Below are 22,852 nucleotides of genomic sequence, written 5' to 3'. Positions count from 1 at the left end.
AGCTCCCACACAGCCGCAGGCCGCACCTGAGGCTGCCATGGCTGTTGATGCAGCGCCAGAGCTGCCAACTGCCCAGCCGACACCCCCCACGAGCGCACCGGCGCCGCAGCTCGGGGACATCCAGGCGGTCATCTACTCCCACGAAGCCATTCGGGGAGACGCCCGACTGCAGAGCGCCATCGGCCCTCTGTGCCAGCTTCTGGTCATCTGGCTGGACACATCCAAATCCATGGCCGACAAAATACGAGCCACCATGGATTGCGTATGTGCGCTTGCTGGCGTCATAAATGACCAGCCTCAACTCGGCCCCGAGTTGCAACACAAACCCGGCCACTAGACATAAGTTACATTCCCTCCTATTCTGGAATGCACGCGGCCTTAAAAATAAATTACCGGAACTTATTAACCACCTGGATAAACATAAAATAAAAATAGCTGCGATCAATGAAACCCATTTAAAACCGACAGACAGGCTGACAATATTAAATTATGTCATACATAGGCGCGACCGAGACGCACGAGGTGGCGGAGTAGCCCTTGCTGTACACACTAGTGTACAACACACTGCCTGCCAGCTCCCTGATTTCCAACAACTGGAGGCTATAGGAATTAATTTATACATAAATCGGCAACAAATTAAATTAATTGCAATGTACGCCCCACCAGGCAGGTCCCTCAGCGAGGCAGATCTGGATACATTATATGGAGCGGCCTCGAGCTTCCTTGCTGTAGGCGATATAAATGCCAAACACATAGAGTGGAACTGCAGGCGCGCTACAGCGAACGGCAGACTACTCTACACTCACCAACTCACTAAAAACTACACTGTACATGCTCCCTCAGAGCCCACACATGACTCTGGTCAACTGAACGACATGCCTAATATTTTAGATATCGCCCTGAACAAACGTGTCAACACGGGATTCGAACTCGAGGTTGAACATGACATGTCATCGGATCATTTACCTGTTCATTTAATATTCGATGACGCAAATATAGACTCCAACCAGCCACGATATACCAGGGACTATAAAAACGCGGACTGGCAACTATTTAAAAACTACTTAACAATAAATCTCCCCGACGCGGCCGAAATAACCATTGAAAACAGCGATAATTTAAATTCCGCGATATTAGAACTAACAGAAAAAATCCAAGATGGTATTAGCCAGTGCATCCCAGAAAAGGAGGTTAGGTTAGCACACGACGAGCTGCCAGAATACATCCGCAGCTTGATTTCACAAAAAAATCGACTGCGGCGTGAATACACACGGCGTTGTACACAAGAGACGAAACGCCGAATAAACGAACTACAAACAATCATTTCAGACGAAATCTCACTCTGGCGAGGCAGCCAGTGGGAAACTAAAATCGCGCGACTCGACACCCAGGACGGAAGTGCCTGGAAAATGACGAAGCGGATTTTAAATAAATCGGACAAAATCCCGCCCCTTGAAACAAACAATGGCGTAGTTTTTCAGCCCCGTGATACGGCACAAGCTTTCGCCGACACACTGGAAGCAGCATTCCAGCCCAACATGCAGCCCTGCGATTGGATATTCACGGCGCAAATTTACCGCGAACTCCGTGTTGAATTGCGACTGCCTACAACCTCTGAGCTATTACTTACACAGGCGCAAGAAATAAAGCGCGCGATCAAAAAAATGAAGCCGCGAAAAGCTCCCGGGAATGACGGCATACAGGCTGTTGTTCTCAAACAACTCCCGAACGAAACACTCGAATATCTAGCCGAGTGCATAAATGCAATGTTTCGGTTAAATATTTTTCCCTCACAGTGGAAAGAGGCTAGAGTTATAGTCTTCCACAAGCCAGGTAAAAATAAAACACTGCCACAGAATTACAGACCTATCAGTCTGCTAAGTACTGTGTCTAAAGTCATGGAGAGTATTATACTACACAGACTTAATGTACACATTCACGAGAATAACATACTGCCGAATGAACAGTTCGGCTTTCGCAGTACACACTCGACAGTACATCAGCTCGTGCGCCTGACTGAAGAAATCACAAGCGCATTTAACGTACAGGATTACGTAGTCGCTACGTTTATAGATGTAGAGAAAGCCTTCGACAGAGTATTCCATGCGGGACTAATCTACAAACTCTACCAAACAGGATTTCCAGACTGTTATATTAAACTAGTCGCGTCCTATTTAGCAGACAGAACCTTTAGAGTATCTACTGAAGGAGCTCTATCAGACATAAAACAAATAAGAGCAGATGTACCGCAGGGAAGCATCTTAGGCCCTGTACTCTTTAATATATATGTCAGTGACATGCCTTACCCCGCACACCGACTAGTAAAGCTGGGCTGTTATGCAGATGACACAGTGCTGTATAGCAGGTCCCACAACCTCCAGCTAGCTACCAACAGACTGCAAGTCGCGCTCACTGAGTTCGAACAATGGTGCACGACTTGGCGTATAAAAGTAAATACAACGAAATCAGAGGTTATTGTATTTACTCGTAAAAATCTCCCGCCTGTAGAACACAGGCCGCAATTTCGTTTTGACTTGTCCCGGGCTTCTGGGAGGGGCACAGGGAGGAGCGGGAGCGGTCCCCGAGTAGGGGTCGCTGCCCAATAGAAGGGAGAGGTAGGAGCGGTCCCCCAGAGAGGTCGCTGCCTACCGGAGGAGGGAAGGGGTAGGAGCGGTCCTTCAGAGAGGTCGCTACCTACCAGAGGGGGTGGGGGTAGGAGCTAGAGGTGGGTCGAAAAGTATCGACCTGATACTTTGTCACTGATACGCGCCTGTATCAGGAACGGCAAACGAGTACACTTGGAAAGTATCAGAGACTTTAGTATCAGTTCAGAATTCACCTGGAACATCACTACGGCCAATGAGCGCAGTACCCGATCGCAGATGACGGTCACTTGGGCGGAGCTTGTGAAAGGGGAGGGAGCAGGAACGACGAATAAGGGATAAAGAATGGAAAGAATGTAGAGGAGGAAGCGCAGGGGAAGGCGTTGAAGCCTTGAAGGAGAGGCGCAAAGCGATATTGTTACAAGCAGGGCTGCCACTCATGGGTTTTTCCACCCAGATCTGGGTTTTTCCATTGGTGTTTGGGTTTCTGGGTTTTTAAATAATGAATTCCAACAATTCTAGGTTTTTTATAATTTTAATTATTTTTATACCTAAAACAATAATAAAGGTAGTAGCTACTGTATCTGTTGCAATATCTGTTTGATAAATGCAAACAAGTCTGTGTGTTTCACACACAAAAATACATATAAACACAAAACTAGTTTTCAAGAAGCTAAGTCGAATATTAAATTAGACACATTCTTCAAAGAGGCTTGCAGAACACAAAACCAATGCAACAATTAACCTTCAAACCAATCTTGTAGAATCAGACTCTGAATAAAGACTAACGTACATGATGCAGTTTTATAAAAACCATTACCGGTTTAAAGAATGCAGTGATGGTGTTTGTTTTGTCATATATATATTTGTAGGTTTTTTTATATGTGCTGGTCCAAGAATTACTTATACAGCCATTTTGCTGCAGTGTAATTTTCTTGTATTGATTGTATTTAACCGTTTTCAGTCTTGTAAGGTAATTAATTGTTTTATATTAAAACCAGTTATGTTTATATTTTTGAATTAGTACGCAAACATTTTCAACGATAGCATTTTAGACGCATCTGGGTTGTTTACCCATGTGTCTGGGTTTTTTTGTAGGTTATCTAGGTTTTTCATGAATATCAGAGTGGCAGCCCTGGTTACAAGTCGTTTTGTTTATTGTCCTATTTCAAAGTACGCTCAGTGCGCAGTGCGTGCACCGTCTCGTTCAATAATAAAACTAATGAAATTTTAATATTAAAAAAGTACATTAATACAAGATATAATATTTATATTTGTGCACCTAACAGCTATGAAAATGCAAATAAATTCTCAGTTGACACTAATAACAGATGTAATCAACATATGGACTTTCTGTTTTCGAAAACAATTAGTAACTAGTGTTTTTATACATTAAAAATTCACGATTTTATCAAAAATAAAAAATAAAAAAACAGATAGGTACATTAGTGGGCATACTATATCATTGTTTTTTCAAATGTTTCTTCAGATTAGTCGATGATTTGGACGGCTTTTATATAAAAAGAACCAAGCGCCATTTTTTACATTTTTGAGATATACCCATAACTGAATGCATGAAACACGCTAAATTCTTTAAAAAAATAGACCCAAGTGATATCTAGACTGTGCTGCTATTTGTGAGCACTTGAACCAACAACCATTTTGCATAGAGGTTTTCTACTTTTATTTAAACTGAACCAAGTGACATTTGGCGGTTGGTTCTGTTTAAAGAATATTTAATGTGTATTTTCTTTCTTGATTTAAAAAGAACCACGTAATATTATGGTGATTCAACAGTGATAATATTGTGAAATCAAACAGCTGCTGGATTCAATTTGTTTTTAATTCAATGTAGATTTTGAAATACTTGAGGGTACAAAATTCTGTAAGTTAATATTAGATTTGTTATTGTGTGTGTGTGTTTTTTTAACAAGATCATGATGTATATTGTCAAAAGGATCATACAAATGATGATGAAGACTGGGATGATAGTGTTCAAAATCCAGACTACACTCCACATTTAGATTCAGGCAATGAAGGTGAACATAGAGAGACCAAAGACATAGAGGAAGAGAATAAAAATAATAGTAATGTACCTGAAAAGTTAGATGGGCAAACGACTCAAAATAAGAAAGGAGGTAGACCTAAAAAGATGAGAAAACGAAAGCATGTATGTCAAACATGCCAGTCACGGAAAAATCTAAAAGACACCATCAAACCTCATTTCGTAGTTAAAGGTACTTACTGAAGTCCCAAGAAATTCAATGATTTTAATTGCAACTACCCCAAACGATGCAAAGACAATGTTAATATTGATTCTAGAAAAAAAATTAATTTTGGGATTTAGGATTTTATGATTGCCAGACTGCTTTCATTGCTGCACATATTCAAGAGGTAAATGTTAAAAGAAAGAGGTCATCATCTAACAAACGACAATACACTAGAAAATACGAACTGGACAAAGTGAATGTCTGCAGAGAAATGTTTACTCATGCCTTGGGAGTATCAACAAAACGAGTCAACACATCACTGAACAAAATTCGCTCCGATTGTGTAACTGACAAGAGAGAAACTCAAAGAAAAGGTGTGCCTCGAATTTCTCCCGTTGCAATTCAAAAAATTAAGGATCACATCAACAAGTTTTGTAGGTATAAATCACACTACTGTCGGCGAGTGAGTGGTGATACACAATACCTATCTACAGAACTTACAGAATCAAAAATGTATGAATTATACAGAGAGAAAAATGAAGGAAATGGAGCAGTAAGTTTTAGTTGCAACAGAATGATACTTCACAGAGATTTTAATATCAAACGGAAAAAGCTGAAAAAAGATACAGCAATGCAGCAATGCAAAACTGCAACAACATTGAAAAGAAAACAATTATGAATGAGTTAAATGTGCATCAGTCAGAAGCTGAAGAAGCAAGAGATGCAATGAATCGTGAGCTTAAGACTGCAAAGGAATGTGAAAATGTGGAAATGTTATGTTATGACATGGAGAAAACATTGCCTCTGCCTAGAATCCCAACAAGGGATGGGTACAAGGCACTGCCGGAAGAGATGCCCAAGAAGTGGGTTCCAGCTTGCGAAAGCATATTGTTACTCATGTCGGAAGGAATGTCACAGACATCATTTTGTGGTCTGACTCGTGTGGGGGCCAGGATAGGAATATCAAAATGGTACTAATGATGAACACATTGTTTGGTGATCCAAACTCACTGAATTCTGTGACACTTAAGTATTTAGTTTCAGGTCACACCTCCCGAATAATTCTGATTTTGGCGATGTGGAATCTGCCCTAAAACAACAGCGACTATATACTTTGGAGGACTACATAAAGGTAATGGAAGGATGCCGTAAAAAGAGAAAATTTGTTGTGACACAAATGCAGAATGACGACTTTAAAGGGACCAGTGAAATAGAGAAAGAGATCACCAACAGGAAGATTGACACAGAATGAAATAAAATTAACTGGCTCACACTTCGTCAAATTAAATTGGAGGGATGTAAACCACAAGTTCTTCAGATGAAGACCAGCCATTCTCAAGAAACTTTCATTGATGTTAACATTAACAAAAACAAGCGATGAGGGAGACCCTCAGATGGATTTCAATCATCTAAATTAATTTCCCTGTGGCCTGAAGGAAAGCCTATAAGTAAGGAAAAGCTTAAGGGTATTAAATCTATTCATCATCTTATACCTCAAGGAGTATGGCATTTTTATCAGAAATTTCAATCGAGTACAGAGGTTTAAGATGACATAGATGGCTTTGGGAATAACGCAGACTTCACAATGGAAGATTAATAATAAATTGCTTTGTGTTTTATGCTGAAATGTGTATGTAAAAGTTTCTCATAACCAACTGACTTTTAAAAACATTTTTGTGATTTATTTGTCATCTCATATGGTATAAGTTATTCTTTCAGGGTATCTGGCATTTTTAACACAAAGCTTATATCCGATACATGAAGAACACTTGCCAGATTGTTTTAAGACTGATTATGTAGATTTGCAATGGGCAATTACTGAACGATGGGTATTAAGGTATTTATGTTTTTTTGACAACGTGACCATGGCATTCATGTTCCATTATACTTGGTTCTTTTTAAAAAAAACTCTACTTTATTTTATTCAAAGAGAACCAACATCCATTTTTACTGATTAAACTATGATAGGAAGAGAATTCACAATGTTGTGCATAATAATAAAGCAGCTTATTATACCTGTTAAAATATTTTACATTGATTTTTTTATGTAGATGTTTCATTATTTTTTTGACATATGGATACTTTGAACAGTCTTTTCTCAGTTGTGACTGAATGGCGCTTGGTTCCATTTATATAAAAGCCGTCCATATTTGATAACGAATTTAAATTGAGATTCACACTGAAAATAATGGCCCTTTGGCCGTTGGCGAAAGCTGTAGGCCACTTTATATATATATATATCTATATATATATATATATATATATTGCTTGAGCATGGAGAATTCATGTAGCTTATCTTGTTCACGGACTATCATAGAAAAGAGAGGGAGGGATAGAAAGCCCACTCTCTGAATAACGGCTAGAACGCTATTTGCAGCGCTGTTGTGGCCGTGCACAGTACTAACAGTATAAACATTGGTGGAAGAATGATCTAAGTAGCTATTTATGCTAAAACCACCTATGTCACAAGCTAGCATTACTATTGAAGTTTGCAATCACATCTACAGCATTAAGAGGGTGGAGAGTTTTCAGCTTCTCGACGTTTATTCTCTGTATCCATTCTTTTTATACCGTTTCTTTGTAAACTGGGAAGCGGTGTCTAACAGCAAATTTATCATCGCAACCAGGCACACTGCATTTTCGTACACGTGGTGGCATTGTATTTTACTTAATACGTAATTTTATACTCAATTTAACAATCTTACCTCAATGAAAATATGATCACTAAGTAATTGAATAAATAAACGCCAGATATTTTCCAGTTTACACCTACGAAGCAATAAGCAAGTAGCACGCAAATAACCTAAAGTCCTAAATAAAAATACGAAAGAAAAATTGCTGCCATTACAAATGAGCCTTGGCAACGAATCGTAAACAAACATTGAGCGGTGAGCACACTAGTGCTCTTACGGCCGTGCACACAAACAAAACGTTGTTCAAGCATCTCTCTAATGAGTGCACATCCCGTGCGGACTATGAAACATGGATATTGAAATTGCTGCCTTGAGAAACAATATTGTCTTCGCCAAGATGGACTCAAGAGATTGCTCAAGACACGATTATCAATACCAGCTCTTCACTGTGGATAGATCATCTGAATTCTAGTAGTTGGCTCATGCCATTTACCATTGTAATAAAAAAAAATCAAATCTCTGACTAGGTTTTTTTTTACTCTATGGGCGCAACTTGGAAGGTCAAAAAGAGCGAGTTAAAAAAAAAACGCAGGATTTTGTGTTTAGATTTGTATGCTTTACTTTATTGCTTTATTAATGTTCTAGAACTTTGCAACTTTGGTAAGTTGGAGTCAAACGAAAAGTTTTTGAAGGAGGATACTGTAGTTTACATAATATGTATAAACAGTATATTTTTCTTGCACTATATGGTATGTAGTACTTAAAGTTACTGGTTAATCAATAGTTATGGTTATGTGCATGAATAAAGTAAAATCGTGAGAACGGTATGTTAATTTAACTTCAATAGAAATACGGGACGATTTCAAAACATGATACCTACGCAGAATTTTTTCCCCGGGGTGAATTTTTTTAATTCTCTTTTTCTGCGGGATTGAAGAAGGGATTGAACCTTTTTTACCCGTTGTTTTGGCTTTCAAATGCTTACCGTGGTTGGAAATCGGTATCAGTGGAAGAGATAATAAATATTTCACCTAACCTAGGTGGAATATTTGTTTTATAAGGTTAGATGGTTCATTAAATTTGTGGGATATGTTTACGGTTCGTTTTGCCTTAGTAATGGTCAATATTTATGGTTGTAGCCGAGCAGCCAATCCATTTGTAACGGATGCTACATTCCCACTACTTGTAAAAGTGATATACAGTACACTCCCTATTTAACGCGGTTGTCGGGGGACATAACTTTTACCCGCGTTGTTGCATAACCGCGATGTTTCGATGTGACCAAGTTCAAAAGGCATAAAAAACCGCCTGTGTTCTAATAGGTCGGCAAGCACGCACAGTATAGACTTTGTGCGAAATTTGCATCCGCAGTTTCCACTAAACACGGGTGAAAAAATAAAAATAATAAATTTTAAAGATAAATATTAAATGTTGAATTGTTTTTATTTTTCCGCGTGCCGCGCACAGTTTGTCGCACGGCCTACGAGCGCGCCACACGCCGCCATACACACGTGCGGCACACAAGCTGCTGCTGCTGCCAGTCTCGTGGTGTTAGCCACAGTATCTGCTTCGTCAGTGTCCGTAACAAAGTAAGTGCAGTGTGTGCGGTTACACACGATTCTGTGGTCAAAGTCTTCTAAAAAGAAAGGCCGTAGTGATACTTCAAACCGAATATGAATCGCAAAGTACCGAGTTTGATTGACAAAATAAAAATTTTAGATTTACTTACAGATAGCTTGTCTTTTGTAGAAGCAGGCCGCAGATACAGGAAAAAAACGATTCTAGCATTCGTACAATAAAAAATAAAGAATTGTCTATCGTGTCAAGTGGTTAAACTTTATTATCCATGCTTACAGTAAATTATAAATGGTGACATGTGGGAAACAAAAATTGTGCCAATTTAATTTTAGCGCAATCAGTAACGCCGTATTAAAAACCGTGTTAAACTTTGTCTTTACTTATTTCACCAAACGCTGTGTCGAGTTGCTGAGTGTGTGTGGCTCGGATCGGCAAGTGTTATATTCCCCAGCCTCTGTTTAAAGGTCGGGAGACCGCTACACATAAACATTTCCGGGACTTGTTTACTACCTCACGGCAAAAGTGGTACAGTATGGTTCACGTAAATATTGGACCACTGGGAATTCCTGGGCAAAGATTAAAAATACGCTAGCCGATTTACTTTACTATTTAATGTTAAAACATTATACCAAAGTAAAAAGATGAACTTGTATAATACAATGAATTACCCAATAATATTACGTTTGTAGGTTTAAGTTGTAACAAAACATTTATATACATATGTCCAGTAAAGTACCAATTAAGATTCTGGAGTGGAATTTTAAACATCGGACTACCTGATTTTGCCTTGTACGCAGCGACGCTGCTCAGTCAAGTGACTCATGCTCTGCCTGTGTGCTGCGTGAACACATTCCCTCCCCCACTCCCCCTGGTGTTTCTGCCCGCTCTAATCTCTACCTCTCTCCATATTCTCGGCTCGCCTCTCCCTACCCAGCGCTTGCCGACAACCAAGCCTATCCAACATCAATCCCCAGCCGAGTCACGCTGGATAATGTCGCTGGACGGTGGGCTTTATCAGGTCCCCTGTCCGATGCTTCATTTGTGAGATAAAGCGACGTTAAGAACTAGTGTTTCAGAAAATATCACTGGGCTGGATTGGACCATAATTTGAAAACCCTACAAGATAGAGGAATAATGTACGGAGATATCTTGTTTAGAATTTTACTGCGGACATTTTCTACGCCAAGGCTTTTTTCTGCCCGATGCTTAGTTTGTTAGTTACAACGCAAAATTATCCTAATCGGCTGTCAACCATTTATTCCATTATTATTATTCATTTCTGACTGGGGGACATGGTTTGACCCGCGATATACCCGATTCCGCGATCAATCGGGGCGCGATATACCGGGAGTTTACTGTATTATGAAAAATTAAAATATATTGTGTTTTTTATATAGAAACAAATAAAGTAGGGAGCTGCTTTTTCCCTGCCAAAATGTAATTGTGAAGACTTTAATTTTACGGAATATATTCTTTTTTAAAGAGCTGTAACGGATGCTACCTCCACACAATTCAGAATAGCAGTTTGAGACACATTCCTCTAAAGTTTAGCCTCTGCATCAGAGGCAGCAGTGTAACTTTATTTCTCCTGATAAAAGAAGGATATAAGATTGTTCTTGTTATATTTAAATAATAGTATCACAATTATAAAGTTTATTGTAATGATTACAAAAATGTAACGGATTCTACACAGCTCCTGTAACGGATTCTACAAGTGAATGTAACATGTATTCCTAAACTTCTACGTTACTGTAAAAAAAAATGTAACATGTATTCTACGTTACTGTAAAAAAAGTCACTGGTGTAATGAATGTAACAAATTTTATTTTACTATTTTATAAGTTTAACATTTTTACAAACAAGTAGGCTCTGCTTATTCAAGAATAATGTTTAATGAAATTATTAGTTGCCTTTGATTACAAAACATCTTAAACAGTAACAACATACTTTCAAAACACTTACCCATTTACTTACATGGTGATAAACTATTAATATTATATAGGCATAATTTTTTGTTTTACATAAACACAGTTACTATAGTTCTTGATAAACATTTACTTGAAAGTGAACTCATACGTTTGAGGCTGATTTTAAAATAATCCATTTGGAAACACAACTAATTAACATCAAGTGCATTTTGAAACTGATATACCAGCCTGAGTCCTTGAAAAGTAACACTAGGAACGTGTAAAATTTTGCTAACTTCAGGGTGTCTACTGACCCTGGAAAACCTGGAAATATCGGAATTTTGTAATCGGAATAATCGGGGAAAAATCAGGGAATTTTTTAAAACTCAGGGAATTTTTGTTTGGTAGGTTGTAGTTTGCAATATGTTTTTGTTTATTTATCAGCTTGCATTGACGTGGAATCATGTGTATTCCCTCCCATTTTTATTTTTGATTGGCAAATAACGAAAAGTTCCCACGTCCATTTTCTTTTATTTACCATCGGATTCGGAAGTGTCATCAAATCACGTGATGCAAACTGGTTCAAGATGGTCTGTTATCCTGCTGACGTACGTGCTGCAGCATGTGCTTCCCACGTTCAGATTATACCGACAGGTGCATTTAATTTTAAGTATCTATGGATGCCCTCAACGTAAACTGGACATTTTTGTTAGCTTTGAAAATAGATATCACAGACACTTTTGGTGAAGATTCGCCATTGTTGCTAGAAATTGGTAGCTGTGGGCTTCATACGGTCCATGGTGCTTTCAAAACTGGAATTTCTGCTACACAATGGGACGTTGTTAGTTTTTTGAGGCACACTTACTATTTGTTTAAGCACGTACCTGCAAGGAGGGCAGATTACATTAGAATAACTGGATCAGAGCTTTTTCCCAAGAAATTTTGTGCAATCAGATGGAATACTGCAGTTGCTGAGCGTGCCATGAAAACGTTACCCCACCTAAATAAACTTGTTAGTGAAGTTTCTATTTCATCTCTCTCTTTCAGTGTAGTGAAAAGTGCTCTTGAAGATAATCTTCTAAAAGTAAAATTGACATTCTTCCACTTTTTGGCATCAGAGCTGGAATTGTTTCTCACAATGTTCCAAAGTAAAGCACCCATGGCACCTTTTCTCTATGATTCACTGGTAGACATTTAATTAGCTTTGGCAGGAAAGTTTTTGAAACCAGAAGTACTGAAGAGCTTTAGGGAGAAATGCAATTATCTCGATTGGATGTAGATAACCAGGAAGATCTATTGACTGCTAGCAATATCAAGTTGGGTTATGCAGTACGCCATGCCATCAAGAAAGAGAAAGTACCAGACAAATCTGTCCTCTTACAGAAAAATGATAGGACTTGTCTAAAGGTTGTGGTAAAAAAACTTCAAGACAAAAGTCCCCTGAACTTACCAAGGGAATTTCCTGCTTATGTCCGTCTGTGGCTTTAAATTCGGGTGTGAGGAAACAGCGTGTGAAGTACAGTTTAGAATGTTGTCTTCAAAACAGGTGGCTATCAGGACAAGAAGCTGATAACATTGAGTGATCATATCAGTTGGTATATTCCTCGCAAGATTCTGCAGCACTGTTATCGTCTTTTTCTCGAGAAGACAGGTGCCTTGATCACTTGTGGATGCTCATTCTTAAGGCACATACAGTAGCTTCCAAAACAGGCCTTCTAAAGTTTGTGAGAATGGTGTTGGTACTTTCCCATAGAAAGAGGATTTTCAGTGAATTCTAATCTGCTGACAGAAAACTTGCAGGAAGAAATACTGATTGCACAAAGACAGATGTATGATTTTGTTCAACGTTCTGGAGGTGTAGAGCATGTTGATATCACCAAGTCCATGTTACAGTATGTAAGACATGCTAGTTGTAGGTGTATAAAGCCTATCTAGCTTAGGAGCATTGGGATGGGAGGCCAGAACCTGGCATGGACTGGGGTTTACGTGAATGGAGCAGATTAGGTATGCAAGGTAAATGGTATCAGGTACACAGACATTTTATTCAAACATCAAATCATAACATTTAGGCAAGGCTAAATACAAAAATCAAAAACAATGATTTTAGACAAAACGGGCTTGTTAACAACAAGCTTCGAAGGTAAGCCGGCTACACCGTAAGCGATCCCATCATACAGCGCGCAGTTGATGCGAAGCAAAAGCAGTGCCAAATATGCAGTTAAATTCAGACAATTTACGTTTTACAAAACTACTGCAAAGTGCAGTTACAATTGCAGAGGGAATTTACATTAATAAGAAATAATCAAATACGTGCGACGACGTCTCAGGGGGAGACAGTTACCAATAAAACCAAGTTGACAGTGAAGTTACGTTAATGCATTAGTCCAAACTAAACAATTTTCAAGGTGGCTGCCGAAAAGGAATTTAGACAGACCAATTCAAGAATAAATGTCTCTACATTAAGGTAAGGGCCACCGCCTCACACACAACTCAAACCAACTTACATTTTCCCCTGAGGTCGCACACCCACGTAGTTCAAACTGAACCTAACGGACTACATGCTAGTAGATTACAACAGATCAGCTACTGCTGACAACCGAGCCTGACTAAAACCAGAAGCAAGAAAGAGGCTCCTGACATGGTTGCAGCTCAATTTATAAGATCGCGCCGCAGCGCGCGCATGCGCCAATCAAGGGGGGGGGGGGGGGGTGAACGAGTAGACATAGAACAACCACTAGGAAGGTGGAAAAGGAGTGAGAAGGAGGAGGGGAGCGGAGTGCCGGAGGCCGATGCGGCGCGCACAGTTTAAATCGCTACAGGCGTAAGGAAGCCCTGCAAACAAAACAAAAAGAAAAGGAAGCTACAGACAAGAAGAAGGCAGAAAAATAAGAGTTTAAGAGGAGATCAAGGCATTGCAGTTGAAGAAGGCTTGAAAGTTGGATTTGGCTCGTTCTGAAGTAAGTGCAATAGACGCAAAAGTTGAGTCGCTGCGAAATTGATGGGAGCTTCCTTTTACTAATGTTTTTTGCAAAAGGAAGTGTGTGAAATATTTGTAGCAGCATGTTTTATTTGCCATCAAGTAGTCACTTTGGCCACGTTTGGAAGAAGGTAATTTTTTTACTAATTTAAGTAAGTTGAAATACTTTGAAACCCGTCAATGTAATATTATGCAGTTTTTTTCAGTTTCTTGGAATGTCGTAATTGTGTCAAAGAAAACCTGGAAAAATTCAGTTTTAGACCTGGAAAACCTGGAAAAATCAGGGAATTTAATTTACTAGATCTGGTAGACACCCTGTAACTTGCTCAAAGCGTATATATTTTTCATCACTTTCATCGGTAATAAATAGTTCGTTATTTCTATATTGTTTCAAAAACATTACCCGCAATTCCTCCTCTTCATCACAAGCGGTTTGACATATTGCTGCATATTTGAAATGGTGGTTTTTTTGTAGATTCAAAATTTACTATTACAAAGGTGCCGGGTTTAATGTTCTCCTTCCTTATTTCACTTTCAGTTTGAGAATTTGATTGTGATTCATTAGAAGGTTGCAAAAATTATGTGCAGTGTCGCGGTTGGTCCAGTGGTTGAGGCTGATCGTCTAATGACTCATCAGAGTAGACTTCATTGAATTTCAAGCGTTTCTTTTCACACAGTTCATTTTTTGGAGATATGTCAATCACTTTCTTCTCTGAATAAGCAGTCAGACCTACTAATATACTAGTTCTATTCAACATTTTGAAGAAATGATAATCCCTTATTCCTGGAACTTTTCTAATGTTCTCCCAGCGTTTAGCCAGAAGATTTTGAGCAGTCTCGTCAACATCTTGTTTGGAAACATACAGAACTTGTGTTTTGATACAGGTTTTTTCTGCACTTAGAAGTCATAGGATGAAGTGATCTCAGTGGCTCTAGAGTTCACACTCAGCCACACATTTCTCTTAATTTTTCCACCTATTGCATCTACTGCACCCTTTCCATGTCCAGGTGCAAATGTATTCCATTCTACAGTAGACACATTCAGGTCATCAGCAAGGTGCAGCATATTGAAAGCAGTGTACCTGCTTCTGAACTGCCCTGAACAGTTGTCTGAAAATATATAAATGTTGTCTAAACCTTTACAAAACCTGTCTTCAAAATCTGACACAATACTTTTCAAAAAGACCCATGCAGATTGTTTTGAATGTGAAAGATCATCACTCACTACAACATATGACTTAACCTGATCATTTCCATACCAAATACAGCATGTGAATAAAGTTGTTTGTGAGTGGTGCCAGTGTGCACTCTGAATTTCATCTTGCGGAGTGTGGCTATAGTTTTCCGCATAGTCCACCTGAATAACGGCATCACATTTTCCAAGGTTCTGTTTCTTTTTATCAAATGTTGTTCAAGACTTTCAAACTACCATCTTCAGATTTTCCCCATTTCTTCCATGTTACTTTCTGCAGGGAGTCACATTCTAGTTTTAGAAGTACAGACACATCATAATGACAATTTTCACACTTACTTGTCATGCATCTTTCACTGTTAAGATCACAGCACATGGCATCAATAATGGATTTGTGGGTAAAGGATTCAGTTGAGAAACTGGAAAATACTTCAGTCAGAAAAATAAAGTTTGCGTGTACTATACACAAACAAACATTGTGTAGGGTCTCTTTGAAAGGAAGGACGTTCTGTGGACGTAGTTGATAAAATTTAGATCTACTTACAGCATCATTGCACTTTTCTTTAAAAAGTGCATGAGCATCATTTACTTTCATCAGCATGTAGCTCTTCTGTTCTTGCACTTTTTCTCCTGTTTCTACATTTTTTATTAATTTGTAGTCTCGTTTACCAGGTGCTTGCCAACTTATTCCATCACTGTTATAAAAGTCTCTAACCTTTTTCTCTGTCTGGTTTTAGTGCTCTCAATGTTGGAGATTTCTCAGTTACACACATTGTTTGACCGGCTTTACTGAAAATGTCCTTCACTAACTGGCGAACTACAGCTCTTTTCTTGGTAGGACTGGAAGGAAGAGCTGACTGTAATTTCTTAACTGCTTTTCTTAATGTACTTGTGCATTTGTAGGAACCTAAAGCTTTTTCCGGTGTTTTCCCGTTTGTACTGCACTTCTCTGCTTTCTTTGTTCTGTACTTCTCATAGCTTCACGTTTCTTCTGTTTTAAAGTAGCATCAATTACACTATCCTTATTTTGTTTCATTTTAAGCTCATCTCGTTTCTTCTTATTTCTTTCTTTATCTTTTTTTAAGTACTCCTTCCACCGTTCTGGATCTTGTTTTTTCTTCTCTCGGCATTTGGCCATTCAATTTTTTCTGCTTACGGGAGCCATGGTTCTGGAACAAGTAAAGAAAAACATAAAGAATTAAATTATGATCACAAATATATGGGTAAACTTGAATTTTTTTAAATATTTTTAACATGCTAAAATGTATTAAGGCTTTCAAGTAAAGATTACTAAGATTCAAGTTACTTATAGTAACATAATTTTTGTAAAACAGAAATATATGCCAGCAGTCATTTTTTAAACTATTGAAGGGTTTGTGTTTTGAGGTTAGGCTATCATAAACTCAATAATGACAAATGTTTGTAACATTTGTGTTCATCAAAAGTTATAAAACAATTTAATATATACTGTCACTCTAAATAATAATAAATTCAAAGTATACATTCATCAATTACTGAAAAAAAAAATTTAAAGGTTATGTATATTTTTAAAACAAAACAAAAATTTAGTTTTAAGAATTTTACATGTAGAACACATTCACAGAAATGTGGCATCCGTTACAGTGTAGCATCCGTTACATTTTATTTTAATAATATTTTGTTAATACAATGTTTTAATAATGACAACAACCTGGTAATAGGTCAGACATCACTTTTGAATACTTATTTATTGTTTCCCAAAACTACAACAGTTTACAAAACAAAGAAATTAGTTACCTATATTTGTAACGGATGCTACACAACAAACATCACTTATGAAATAGTATTATAAATGTAATTCAGTGCTTACCTTTTACACCGAAAGTATGTTAAGCAATTGCACACATTTCAGCCATGTTCTGCACCAAATATGGTTGCTATTTAATGCTTAGATAAGTTATTCCAGGGTTGCCAATTTGTGTCAGTTCAAGCCAGATTTGTGTGTATGCTGCTGACTGACCAAAAAAATGTTAAAAACTTTGTTTGGAAGTAACAACAAAATTTTTTTTAAAGTAATTTCTGTAAGTATAATGTTTGTACAATAAACCAAAAACTAACATATCTTAATTACTAATGTTTTAAAATAATATATCAAAACATTCCCACTTTTCATGGATTGGCTGTGAGGCTGTTTTCATTAAGACAGATGTGGGTCAGTCAATGTGAAATCAATAAAAATATGAATTTGGACCTTAACCCCTGTGTAGATTTCAAATATTTCTGGTACAGTTGTCACATCCATAGAAAATATGAAAAATACAAATGTTTCTTTTCAGCTATGTACATCTTAATCATCAGTCTTTACCGGGAATATTGTTTGCAAACTTAAAAAGCTGTTTCGGTGTTAGTATTTGGTCATTGTATGGTGTTAATAAACTAGCTTTGGAAGCGGTAAATATGTAGAGTAGCTGTATTTGCGAAAAAAAATTCTAAAAATCTTAAATTTTATTATATGCTCTTTCACTTGCTCTTTTCATTAAAACGGGAGGAGATAAGAAATTCCAAATACTTTAGGAGATATCAAATTTTTTAATTTTGAATATGTTGAGTAGCAGTATTTGCGAAAAAAAATGATAAAAATCTGAAATTACTTTTATTATATGCTCTTTCACTTCCTCTTTTCATTGAAACCGGTGGAGATAAATTCCAAATACTTTTGGAGATATCAAATTTTTTAATTTTGCAATATTATACCTGTGCAATCATTCGACCGTTGCCATTTTTGTTATTTTGCAGTGTGTTCGTGAATGCGTAATTAATTAAAATGGTCGATTAGGTCAGGTCAGTTACATTATTAATACTTTCAAACTAAGCGCACATTAAAAATAATGTGAATTAATTTTAATGGCTGTTTAGTTTTAAAATATTTATAATGTAACTGACCTGACCAAACAAACCGGGACAAAGGATGAACATTAGGAACTAAAATGGTCGATTAGGTCAGATCAGTTACATTATAAATACTTTCAAACTAAGCGAACATTAAAAATAATGTGGATTAATTGAAAGATAGAAAAGTGTTTATTAAACAAGAGAGTCAGGATTTATGTTAACAGGTTAAATAATTGTTCCAATAATAGAATACATTAACTTTATACTTTTTTTAATCTTATTAGCACTTAAAAATATTTCCTATATTTATAACATTATTATTTTGTTAATCAAAATTGTTGGTAGTGCCTACTTAGGAATGTTATCTGTTTTGCCCTGTTATTAAACAATGCGTTACATGAATTAAAAAAATATAATTTTATATTTTTAAATCTTTTAATCAACATTTATTTAAATGTATTTCCAAAGTATTTATATATATATATATATATATATATATATATATATATTAGTACAGCATATCAGAATTAACCTGAGAAGTGTCTTGATTAAAATGGTAGTCAGGAAGCACACTTTACTTGAATGGAAAATGAATTATATTCATTATCATATTGTCTTATGGATAAAAACGTATTTGATTAGCACTGTTTTAATAAGTGCTCTGTTTTCTTGGAACGGATTAGGGTGTTACTTTGAGGGGTGGGTGTTACAGTGTTTGTCTAGATAATCCGGATAAATAAAATTTTAACAGTTTTTTTTTTACTTTGCTTTAACCTGTTTTTTGTTTATCCGTGGACCCCTTGCCATTATTTACCCCAGATAATCGAGAGTCTGCTGTAGAAGATTTATTATTGGTCATCGTTCTATTCTTTCAAGGAATATTTATGTTAAAAACTATAGAAAGTTTACACATGTAATGGTAAATTTTATTCATTGCTTTTTTTCTCTCTTTTTGTTATTTTATATGTGTATATATATATTTTCTTTTTATATTCAAGATTGCTGACCAGCTACACACACTGCAGAACCAGTAGGTAGTGTTTTCAGATAGGGGAATATAAAAAGCAATAGGTATTTGTTTGTAGGTTTATTTAATTTGTTATCATTGAATTATCATATGTTTATATAAAATGACTAGTCCAATATCTTTGTGCAAACTATTAAACACAAAAAAAATCTAATGGATGCAATAAATTAAACCGAGCGAAACAATTACATGTATGCTGTGGGTACAGTTCAGGGCATTGAAATTAAACCCCATGCAAGAGAAGGTTTAATGAACATGTTATAAATAACTTGTACTTTTTTAGCGAGGATGAAAACCTGAGAGGTGTTGTGCTAAGTAATGTAAATGAGAGTACTGCTAAGTAATTCACAGTGAGTACATTGTCACTCATTTGTATGGTGAACATGAATGAATGATAATGTTCACATATTGGTGCATGCAGAAACTGTGATACTTCTATGTAGTCTTGCAGTTTGGCAACGTTGTTTACCTGGAGTCTCCCGTCGCCCATCAGCTAAGGGAGATACTTTCTTTTTAAAGCTAATTAAGTAGTAGGAAAGTCTAAAAAAACGTACTAATTAAAGAAACCTCAGAGGTGTAACACCTAAAGTAGTGTCACTCCAGATTTACTATTACACACACAGTACTTTTTGAGTGTAACAGTGGGTCGTAATGAGTAGAAGAAATTAATGAGTTGGAGTATCTGGTTGCTGAGTAGTCCATTTAATACAGATAGTTAAGATTAGGAGAAAATAAGATACATAAACACATGGTGCATTTTGGTTATTATGTCAATAATAAAAACAATAGGTTAAAATCGTAACTGTTACATTCTCATTAAAGACAAGAAATAAACTGTTAAAAGAAACCTGCTGGCAGAGATAAAAATTATATTTAGTTTAACACTTACAATTTATGTGATAGTTTATCTATATTAACCTGCTAATCCAGATATAATAATTAAAGCATATCTATATTGTTGCTTTTAAAATAATTTCTTTGAAAATATTTACATTGTGTTTAATTGGTTTTCTCAGATCCAAAAAAAAAAAAGTGATTGAGTCTTTAGTAATCACCAATGATGTGTAAACATCTAACCTCGATAATGAGCAAATTCATGTATAAAACCCAGACCTCACCGGCTAGCTTTAGCCTGAATGCACATATATAAAACACTTGAATAATTTTTTCTGGGTACCAATAATAATACCAGTTCCATAGAATTTAACTTTTTGAGTTTATATCTGTTTACCTTGAAGATTGCTGTGAATAAATAAAGGAAGTCACATATAAGGTTTGTCAATTTATTTTTTATTTCTACCAAACACAGATCATAGCCACCGTTTTATGACACAATAGAATTTACACTCTTGAAAACAACTAAAAACTCTCAGAGAAACAAAACTTCTCAGAAAAATTAGTTCATCACTTGGGCATGATATTTTACTCACAGTTCATTATCGAAAATCTCATGATCGCTTGCGACTAACGGTACAAAGGGCCACTGATTCACATAAACGGCTCCAACAGGATCTACATTGCCGCCTGTTGTCGAAAACTTCGACGGGGAATAAAAATTTAAATCTTACACCAAAAATCAAAAGAGCAAAAAAAAAAAAAAAAGAACATAACGAATTATCAGCATAGGATTTCATGCGTGCACTAAACAAGTGACCTAGTGCCTACAATGCAAGCATTCGCTGTATGATTTAGTTTATTCCTACTAGGATAGGGACCTTGTTGTGTCAAGAATTTCACTTAAAATATGATTTAAAAATAAGTTTGAATGAGAAAATTAATTTAAAAAACCAATTTGTGTATTTTAGTTTCAATTAAACCTGGTCGTTAACATTTACGATATTCAAGAAAGTGTGACAATATCTTAAGTGACTTAAATTCATTACATTCGTTATTAAAATGTTCACTAATAGCCTTTAAGATTCCACCGAATCAGTTTCAATATTTTATGTGTATAAATATAACCTCACTGCAATTTTTTGTGTATTTAGATGTACTACTACTTTCTACCTGGCTTGCATAGGCCCTTATATATAACAAAATAATGATAGCTCATTTGACCATGATTAACATTTATTAAGATTGCAGTAATGGAAACTTGAAATACAGAACTCTTTACTAAGAGATAAGAGACTTGACTATATTACTTCAAAATTAATCTATGTGAAACAGGGGTGCAACTTCTAAATTTCCAAAGAGGGGGGGGGGGGGGGCAATATACCTTTTTATAAAGAATCATCGATCCCCCCCTATTGAAGCGGGGGGTCCGGGGGTCCTCCCCCGGGAAAATCTGTATTTCAAGGTGGAAAATGGTGCTATTTAAGCAGCTTAGTTATCTAAAAATTGATTACACAGCACTTTCTTTGCCCCCGTTTGCCCCCACTTCAAGGTTTCAGAGAGGGGGGGGGGGGGGGGGGGCAAAATACCCTTGCACCCCATATTGTTGCACCCCTGATGTGAAAATATCTTGAATTTACAAAAATTCATTGTGTGTGTGTGTGTATTTGTGCATCAAGCTCAAGTGTTCATGTATTATTCAGTGAAAATGTTACTAGCTCCGAGTCCCTTGGGATCGGTGGCTGTGAGCTGTGGAAAACGCCGCTGTGGGCGCAGGTGGAGATGATTCGCCGCAGCCCGACGCGCATCGGCCTGAAGCTGGAGGACATGCCGGAGTACGAGCGGTACCGCCGCGAGCTGGATGAGGTGATGAAGGCGAGGGAGGCCCGCAGGCCGGAGGAGGCCCCGGGCGACCCCTGGTCTCCGCTCGTGGTCCCGGCGGGCAGGGCCAAGCCGGAGGCCGTCCACGAGCGCATCGGCTACGTCCCGCAGCCGCGCACCGTCACCTGAACTGCTCTTACCCTGCTGCGTCGCCATCGACCGTACAGACGGTTCTCGTCGTCTTTCTGGCTCGTTCTTGAAGGCGGATTAAAAAAATGCTCATTTGATAAGTTTTTTATACTCGTGTGTTCCTTTTTTTTGTATTTTTCTTATCAATCTATAAAAAAATTTGTATCAATTCCTTAAATTTTTCTCTCCCTGTTTTTAAAAGAGTGGTCATGAATGATATTTTTGTTAAAAATCTTGTTAATTTCTTTGAATGTTTCATAATAATTAAAGGATCTTTTTTTATGTGTGTAAGGCTTTGACCTATTTAATAAAGAATAAAAAAACATTTTGTCTTAGTTGTTGAACTTGTGGGCTGCTAGACTGGTTTTTTTTTTTTTTTTTTGTTTGAAAATTTTCCTTTGTAGGATACAGGACAGAATACTGTGTTGTTTTTTCCTTCTCTCTAATGCAGAAGGCAGGGGAAGTGTCTGTGGAATCACTTTATCAAGAAAATGTCAGGTGTGTCGTGGTTTCCATTATCATAGCATTGCTTGAGGTCACTCAGCTTACATTTAGCAACGGACACCATCATCAACTTGCAGTTTTTTGCGAGTGGGAGCTTGTGGAATAAATCTTGATAATTTTATGAATATCAAATCAAAAAATAAATAAGATTTAAATGTGGTTAAACATACCTATAACAGCTTATATCATGGAAGATACATAACCTAATGTAAAAAAAGTAGGTTTTCAGGTCACCTTAATTTTTTTTCTTATGAATATTTTGTTTTCTTTTGTTTAGTTGTACAATAAACTGATAATGTAAATACTGTACTTGTTTACTGGCTGATTTTTTGTTAGTTGAAAGTAAAAAAAAAAACTATAAATTTATATAAGAGGTTCAGCATAGGCAATTACTGTAATTGAAGTTATACTTCTTTAGGTGGGTTATGAAAAAAATAAGATATGAGTGAATTTTTACGATGCGCTTACACCATGCAACAAAATTTTCACTTGAAACTAAAATGGTG

At 36.9% G+C, this 22,852-nt stretch overlaps 1 protein-coding gene across 2 annotated transcripts; it reads left to right on the top strand.

The window, feature by feature from the left end:
- The first annotated feature begins 7,733 nt into the window (after window positions 1-7,733).
- LOC134542540 (anaphase-promoting complex subunit CDC26-like) lies at window positions 7,734-22,167 on the top strand. 2 transcript variants are annotated; one of them, XM_063386893.1, is made up of 2 exons: window positions 7,734-8,195; window positions 21,609-22,167. In XM_063386893.1, the coding sequence occupies exons 1-2, from the start codon at window positions 7,989-7,991 to the stop codon at window positions 21,840-21,842; spliced, it is 441 nt and encodes a 146-aa protein (XP_063242963.1). In that variant the 5' UTR covers window positions 7,734-7,988; the 3' UTR covers window positions 21,843-22,167. The 2 variants fall into 2 exon arrangements, with proteins under 2 accessions (XP_063242963.1, XP_063242964.1); XM_063386894.1 differs by having other exon boundaries at window positions 7,740-8,106.
- Window positions 22,168-22,852: the final 685 nt, after the last annotated feature.

Source organism: Bacillus rossius (assembly GCF_032445375.1).
Source record: "Bacillus rossius redtenbacheri isolate Brsri chromosome 9 unlocalized genomic scaffold, Brsri_v3 Brsri_v3_scf9_1, whole genome shotgun sequence".
Lineage (NCBI taxonomy): Eukaryota > Metazoa > Arthropoda > Insecta > Phasmatodea > Bacillidae > Bacillus > Bacillus rossius.
Note: the sequence above shows the minus strand (reverse complement) of the source record. Positions and strands in the feature narration are given on the sequence as shown.

What these genes read in the sequence shown, in the direction of transcription:
- LOC134542540 (XM_063386893.1), top strand. Translation starts at nt 7,989, where the DNA reads ATGGGCGCAACTTGGAAGGTCAAAAAGAGCGAGTTAAAAAAAAAACGC. An exon ending in TATTTTTCTTGCACTATATG is followed by an intron (nt 8,196 to 21,608) that starts GTATGTAGTACT and finishes CTGTGGGCGCAG; the next exon opens with GTGGAGATGATTCGCCGCAG.